Here is an 8,487-nt window from a genome sequence, read left to right on the forward strand (position 1 = left end):
TATATATATAATTTCTGTATAAGATGTAAAGCAGTTGAGGAAGACAGCTAACATTAACCTCTGGCCTCCACACAAACATGCACATGCACCACACACACACACACACACACACACACACTCATGCACACACCCACATACATATGCACACCACATGCAAACACATGCAGAGCAATATGACAAGAACTCTTCCACCTTAACAGTAGACATGTGAATAAAATAAATGTATTGTGCCCCTGTCATATTTACTCATTAAAGAATGCATAGACGGCACAATCAAATTTAGCAGTCTTTTGCTATTCCCACATTTATTGTAAATAGTTGGATGGTGTAAGTTTGCATCTCTTTAAGTAGATTCCACAATTTATACTTTTAATTTGTGTGGTGTTCTTAATTCCTGCTTGATGAAATATTTTTGCATGTTTTCTAGAGAAAAGAATATCATTTTATAGCCTTGTCAGGCAAAAATCATTCCTAATAGTGACCAGCATTTCTTTTCTTTCCCTCCCTCCCTCCCTCCAACCCTCCCTCCCTCTCTCCTTCCCTCCCTCCTTCCCTTCCTCCCCCTCTTCTTTATTTCCTTCCTTCTTTCTTTTTTTCATAATACTTTTTGGTTTACTTTTGAGAGAGAATCAAACATAGTAGCCCAGGCTAGCCTCTCTCTTTCTTCCTTTCCTCTTTCTTTCTTTCTTTCTTTCTTTCTTTCTTTCTTTCTTCTTTCTTTCTTTCTTTCTTTCTTTCTTTCTTTCTTTCTTTCTTTCTTTCTTTCTTTCTTCTTCTTTGCCAGTGTCTCATGTAGCTCAGGCTGCCTTTGAACTGGCTATGCAGCTGAGACTGACACTAACTTTCTGATCCTCCTGTATCTACCGCCTGAGTGCTTAGATTACAGGCATGTACCACCACACCAGGTTTAAGCAATGCCATGGATCAAATCTAGAATTTCAGTCATGCTAAACAAAGAGTCTACCAACTAATCACACTCTCAACTCTACAATTATATAATTTTATAAATGTAGTCGATAATAGCAATACCATAAGGCTTACTTTAAAATGTTTTACTTTAAAGTAAGTGGGGATATAATGAGATCATTTAAAGATATGTGGTCCCTGGTCGGTTGACCATGCTCCAGTGGATGGCCTCACGTCTGTGCATATATGGGGTCATAAACTGGACTCTGTGGTACATAAAAAAATAAAGAGGGCATGGAGCTGGAAGGAGAGTGTGGGGGTGAATCTGGGAGGAGTCAAGGGGAGGAGTGAGGATGAATGTGATCAAAACATATTGTAGGAACTTCTCCAAGAATAAAAATGCTATATTCAAAATATATAATTCCAGTTTAAAAAGTAGTTGATAGGCATATATCATAAAATTCCTAAACATATAAGTGGTCTATAATTCTATGTACCCTCGGCCCAGAGACCCTCATTCCTTGTGGGTCTTGCAGAGGAAGCCTCTTTTCTACTTATTTCTAATGTGTACTTCACCTGCCTATTTTGCCTATTTCTTTTAGGTGACTCCAGAGCTGATGATAAAAGCATGTACCTTTTACACTGGACATTTAGTAAAGAACCATTTTTGGTAAGACTGTGCTTTTTGTGTATTATTTTTCTTTTTTGCACTTTTATTCCTGATATTCTTTACACAAAGGAAAGCTCACTTTTGGCCAGCTGCATTTCCAACACTTTGTATTATGCTTCTTTAGTATTTAATGAGTTTTATATTTGGGTAAAGTGTCTTCTTTTTAATATTTTATTTATTATTATTATTTTATGTGTATGCATGTATTGCCTGCATGTATGTGAGTGTACCATGTTGTGCAACGCCCTTGGAGGTCCGAAGAGGGTGTTGGATTCCCCTGGAACTGAAGTTATGGATGGTTGCTAGCTGCCATATGGGTGCTGGGAATCGAACCCTGGTCCTTTCCAAGAGCAGCCAGTGCTCTTAACCGCTGAGTTATCTCTCCAACCCCTAAATATCTTCTTTACTTCTTTGAGATAAACCTTGTCTAAAGTCCTTGGGACTAGGTATTTTTTGGAATACAGATTCCTTTTTAATTAATTAATTTTTGGTCTTTTTGAGACAGGTTCTCCCTGTAGCCCCACCTAGCCTGGAACTCACTATGTAGATCAGGCTGGCTGACCTGGATTTCACAGAGGTCAGCCTGCCTCTGCCTCCGAAGTGCTGAGATTAAAGGCATGCATCACCATGCCCTGTCCTTAAAATTTTTAAATAATCAGAGTGATTCTTTGGGTAAATTGAAATTATGATAACATGGTGTTAACTTAAGATGTCTTTATTTCATCCAAAATAAAGTACAACTGTCCTCATGTAATATTCCTTTTTTATTCCTCTCTGCAACTATCAAGAATTCTTTGGGTTGTACCCAATTTATAGATGGTATGTTTTTCTATGCTGTTGTTTTAAGGGGATAAAGGACATATTACCTCTTACTCCTCTTAATTTATCTACTACTATGTTATCCTAACTTCCAGATAATATTTTTAAATAAGATTTTTCCTTATCTTTTGCCTGTAGCAACTGGAAGGAAACAGCAATACTTCGTGCAAATCAAGAGGCTCTCCTGGCTGAAAAAATGAAAAAAGCAATAGCACATTACAATTTTAGATGCCAAAAATCTTTATTTCATCACTGGTACTCTTATGTGGAAAACAATAAGGAAGAGCTTATAAGTAAATGCTTATACAATAACAATTAGTTTTGGTATTCATCTACTCAATGAGTTAACAAACTAACAGTTAGGCACATACTGTGAGAAAGTATTATTTTCATGTTTAGAGAATTGTCATTAAATGAATGTAGAGACACTCATTAAAAATACTTAGTGGGAGGCTGGGTATGGTGGTACATGCCTATAACAGCACCCAGGAAACTGAGACAGGAGATGCAGTGAATTCAAGGCCGTTCTGGGCTACAGAGTGAGACTCTGTCATAAAAAATACTAAAAAACTTGAGATTTATTTTAAAAAGATTTTATTGCAGTAGAAAACATTCATATTTTGTGGTGAGAGAGATGTCTTAGCAGTTAAGAGCACCTACCGTTCCTGCCAAAGACGAGTTCAGTTCCTAGCACCTACATAGTGGCTCATGATTATGTGTAACTCCAGTTCCAGGAGATCCTATGCCCTCTTCTGGCCTTGGTAGGCACTAGGCATGCACATGGTGGACATTTGTACATGTGAGCAAACATAAAATAAAAATAAATAAACCTTTAAAAAATAAGGAAAATGCATATTTAAAATAAAATCATAATATGATAAATATATGTAGATAGATATGTATATCTCTATATATGTACTATTAGCTTTCTTTTGATGTGGTGCTAAACCCAGCGCCTTGCCCATGCTAAACAAGCTCTCTTCAGCTGATCTATATCCCAGCTCTTTTTCCCCTTTTTATTTTGAGACAAGGTCTTGTTAAGTTGCCCATGTGGGCTTTGAACTTGCAATATTCCTGACTTATCACCATCACTCACTCCCAGCAGCTAAGGTTGTAGGCCTGCACCACCAGATCCAGCTACTACTAGCTCTTGGACTTAATAAAGAGTTCACAAATTATAGACAGAACCCAAAATGCAGAGAGCTATGCATTTCTTACACATATTTCCTTTAATGTTCATATGAGGAAGTTTAAAGAAAAACTATTTTCTCTGATTGTGATGAATGGACAATGGACAGCACGTGTGTGATCTTAGCAGGGCTATAGAATTATAGCCTTCCTGGACACTGATTGATTTATGACTGGGAAAAACTAGAAAAGATTTCTCTCTCTGTACAAGGTCTCACTGTGTAGCCTGGGCTGACCCAGAACTCACTATGTAGCCTGCGATACCCTTGAACTCAAAGCAATTCTCCTGCCCCAGCTCTCGTGTTCTGGGATTATAGGCGTAAACTACCATACCAGCTGAAAATAATTTCTTTTTGACCCTTTTTGTCTGTACCTCCCTCAGAGTGGATTACTAAGGTTTTAACATAGACATAAAGAAGGGTTAGGAATTGGTTAACTGGCTAGCATGTCACAGGGGTGTAATAGCAGATGACTCTCCCAAATCCTGGATAAGTTGCAAGCTCCAAAGAGAAAGCTGTTTAGTTTGTAGTCAGGAAGCCCTGTACAAATTCCTTTTCCTCTCTGCCCTTTTAGGTCCTTCTTGCTCCTTAACACCTCCCCCTTAGTTCCTTACTCCTCTTCATTTCTGTTTCTCTCTCATGCCTTCCCCCACTTGGCCCCTTTCTCTTTTTTCTCTTTAATCCCCTCTCTTTTCTATTTTGCCTTTTGTCTCCTTCAGCTCTGATTCCCTTTCTCACTGTTAGATTGAACCTTGTGGTACTGTTGCAGTTTATTCCTCTGTTCTCTATCCCTGCCTCTCTTTGCTCTCTTTTCCCCTAATTCCACCTACTTGTCTCTTTGTGTGTGTGTGTGTGTGTGTGTGCGCGCGCGTGTGTGTGCATGAGTTCTTCTGGAACTGGAGTTACGGACAGTTGTTAGCTACCATGTGTGTGTGTCCTCTGGTCCTCTGCAGGAGCAGCCAGTGTTCTTAACCACTGAGCCATCTCTCCAGTCCCTACTTGTTTCTTTTCTATATAGTTTCCATTCTTCTGGCTTTTGCCCTGTTTTTTCTTTAGCTGGCAGCTGAGAAACTGTTACCCCTCCTCAGCCTGTTTGCTCTTCCTGGCTCCCATATTTGAGATTTGGACCTCTGATTTACATGTATCAGGCAGTACTGGTTTTATAAAGAATAGGTTTGTCAAAAAAAGAAACATATATCTTAAGATTTCTATTGTTTTTTTAAAATATTTTATTTATTTATCTTATTTTTTGTGTATGTGTGTATTGCCTGCATATAGGTAAGTGCACCTGTGTCATGAAATGTCCACAGAACACAGAAGAGGCTGTCAGATCCCCTGGAACTGGAGTTATAGACAGCTGTTAGCTGCCATGTGGGTGCTGGGATTCGAACCCGGGTCTTCTGCAAGAACAGTGTTCTTAACTGCTGAGCCATCTCTTCTATTGTATCTAATTTCTAGTGGTAAAGAACATGTTTAAAGGCTAATGAAGTCTCAAGGGCATGATCTAATGCTGTCAAAAGTAATTTTAACATGATTAAAAACAAACAAAAGCTATTAGATACAACATTAGTTCACAGTATATTGGTATATTGAACTATTTTGGTATTTTTGGAAACAGCTCTAACTACATGCAATGTCCTGATATATTTTCTTCAGGATCACTGCTTCGGATGCAACAGATATTCTGTATCCACAGGCAAAAAGTTATCATAGCAAAATGGAGGGAGAGAGCAAAACAGAAGAGTAAAATGAGAGAAGACAACTTGGTATGGTGTGTTAGTTCCAATTTGCTAAAGAAACTGCTACATTTATAGTCATATCACTAAAATCCTAAAGAGTATATTTTTTCATAGAATCATTATTCTTTTTTATTATTTTATTTATTATTTTTATTTTATGTGTATGAGTGTATTGCCTGCATGTAGGTGAGTGCACTCGTGTCATGCAATGCCCATGCAGGACAGAAGAAGCCATTGGATCCCCTGGAACTGGAGTTATGGAGAGCTGTTAGCTGCCATGTGGTGCTGGGATTTGAACCCAGGTCTTCTGCAAGAACAGTCAGTGTCCTTAACTGCTGAGCCATCTCTCCAGCTCCTAGAATCAATTATTCTTCATTAACTAAATTTCACTTTAGTTACCCCCAAGTGTTTTCTAAGAATTTCTGTTGTTTCACTTGAATATAAATAAGGGAAAATTTATTTTAACATGTTGCTTAAATTTGTTGATAAAGACGCTAAGATGTTTGTTTTGCTCGCTCCCTCCATTTTGCTATGATAACTTTTTGCCTGTGGATACAGAATGTCTGGTGCATCCGAAGCAGTGATCCATGCCAACAAATGGACAGGCATGTAAACTACAAAAGCATCTTATATGATTAAATCAGAGTAGTGATAAAGACTGAATATAAATTTATTCCTTTTCTAGATAAGATTAAATTGCTACTCTTTCCAGCATTTAATCTAATATGTTATTATTTTAACAGCAAATGATTTTCAAATTACTAATTGCTAACCTTAAAGATTTATTAACTAGGACACCCACTGAGAATTTAAGTAATCAAAAAATAGGACCCAAGAAAAAACTCCTCCAAACTAAAAATACTTTTTTTTTGGCTTATGTTATTAGTGTATTGTTTTATGTTCTAGAATATTCAGAGTACTATAACCAGATACAGAAGCATGCTGGAATCTTTTGTACATTATTTAGTAGGCAATACTTTGTCTTTTAAATAAAATTGAGATAAATAAGAAAGAAAAAGAAGATGGCATTAGATACCTCTGTTTTGTGATTACCTTTTGAGGACAGGACCAATGACTCCTCTCACTCACAACTAAGTTGTTGGAAGTGATGATCTTACACATTCAGGGAGAGACTATGGGAAGATTTATTCTCACATAGTACTTGAAAAGCATTAGATTCTGTGGAAGATCCTGAGATGCACAAGGCCTATGCTTACTCTTTACTCCCTGGAGTAAGAGCTGTGTATAACTTACAGGCATTGAGTTGGCTTTCTTACATGCTGTCCTCCAGCCTTCCCCTTTTCAGCATCACCAATTGAACAGCTCTTTGGGTACTATTGTGCATGCTCAGGAAGCTAAGCCAGTGTTTTGATTACTGTCTGCTGCTTAATCACTGATTGTATAGCAAGGAAATAGGTAACTTCACATGACCAGTGTGCTGCTTTTATACCTTATGCTGAATGTGTCTGAGGACAGATAGGGTTAACTTGAGTTTTCCCACGTAGCAAGCATGTTTTGCACACTGTAGTTGAGATATACAATGTTTAGATCCTCCTTTTTATCTGTTATAATTAATTGAGTGTTTAGACCAATTCATTTTTTAGCTATATAATATCTTGGCCAACAGTCATTCTTCACTCAGACAGGGTGAGGATGGCAGACGTGTGCTGGAAGCAGAGTCAGGGAACATCTATGATGCTGGCTCTCCAACATATTCCCTTCCTTAGATTCTAAAATGTATATATCTCATAGTGAAATTGTGTGTCTGTGAGATCAGAACAGGCTCAAAAATATTCAGGTACCCGTAGAACTTCTTTCTTATTGCATAGTTTTCAGGAAACGTATCACAGTTAAAATGTGACCCACATGGTGGCACACTCCTTTAGTCCCAGCACTCGGAAGGCAGAGGCAGGTGGATCTCTATGAGTTCAAGTCCAGCCTGGTCTACATAGCAAGTTCCAGGCCAGCTGGAGCTACAGGGAGACCCTGTCTCAGAAAGACAAAAGCAAAGTGACCTGCTGTAATGATAAACTGGGAAAGTTTCTAAAGTATCTCCTTCATGGTCCCCTTTTCTCTCCCTACTGACGCTTCCCTTTCATGTGCCCAATACTAGTTCTACCACTACCAGAACCTTCACTGTGGGCTTTGGTTTCCTTATCTTTAGAGGAAGAGACAAGATCTTTCAGGTGGTGGCCTGTGCCTATGTTTTTGACAGCTAGTGGAAATAATCTTTAAAGCCATGATGGTTATGCATTTATGTAGAAAATGATAATTTATGTAATAATGATGATAATAAATAATGTTTAGGTGGTGCTGGCATTGTGTCAAGCACTGCCTTTTATGTTGATCATTGCATTTGACCCTTAGGACAATTTTGTGGAATTTGTAAATTATTTTCATTGCAGATTTTAAAACATGAACTTCAACTGAGAAAATGGAAATTCAGGGTGAAAACCAAAGCAACTGAGGAAAAAAGCGTTAGTCCTGAGCGAAGTTTTTCTGACATTGCTATCGCCGTGCCCATAGAGTTTGACATTTCACTATTGCCCCAAAGAGCAATAATGCAGGTGTGTATAAATTTGGTGAATATTACATAATATAATCTTGTAATTTATATATTGCTTGGAGTTAGAATAAGTTTATTTTGCTCATAATTTCTTCCTTTACAAATTATCTGCTCATATCTTGTCTTTTGATTGCAATTCATACTTGTTTATATTATCTCTTTATATATTTTGGCAACATTAGCCCTTTATATAGAATATATTTTATTACTATAATTTTTGGATTTTTTTTGTTTGAGACAGGGTTTCCCTGTAGCCCCAGACAGCCTGAAACTTGCTATGTAGACCAGGCTGGCCTCAGTCTCACAGATCTGCCAGCCTCTGCCTCCCAAGTTCTGGGATTAAAGGCATGCACCACCACACACAGCTTAGAATATGTTTTTACACATCCTCCACATACCTGAGGTTTTACTTTTGCCTCTGGAGTCTTTTAGTGGTAGGAAATTTATGGCTTTAGATGATGAAGTGTTTCATTCTTCTCTCTTGCCCTAATCATTTCTCTTTTTATGTCACATTAATATATCAGTCTCAGTTGTTCAACTAAGTGTTATCACACTTACACACATACACACACACACACACACACACACACACACACACAC

At 37.8% G+C, this 8,487-nt stretch overlaps 1 protein-coding gene across 1 annotated transcript in view; it reads left to right on the forward strand.

Moving 5' to 3' along the window:
* Fbxl13 (F-box and leucine rich repeat protein 13) overlaps positions 1-8,487 on the forward strand; it is a 255,421-nt gene that overhangs the window by 37,393 nt on the left and 209,541 nt on the right. Inside the window, exons 4-7 of the mRNA XM_008830791.1 lie at positions 1,509-1,576; positions 2,534-2,688; positions 5,239-5,348; positions 7,727-7,888. Coding sequence (XP_008829013.1) covers positions 1,509-1,576; positions 2,534-2,688; positions 5,239-5,348; positions 7,727-7,888 — 495 coding nt within the window. The remainder of the gene's footprint in view (positions 1-1,508; positions 1,577-2,533; positions 2,689-5,238; positions 5,349-7,726; positions 7,889-8,487) is intronic.

Source organism: Nannospalax galili, unplaced genomic scaffold (assembly GCF_000622305.1).
Source record: "Nannospalax galili isolate Female #2095 unplaced genomic scaffold, S.galili_v1.0 scaffold312, whole genome shotgun sequence".
Classification (NCBI taxonomy): Eukaryota; Metazoa; Chordata; class Mammalia; order Rodentia; family Spalacidae; genus Nannospalax; species Nannospalax galili.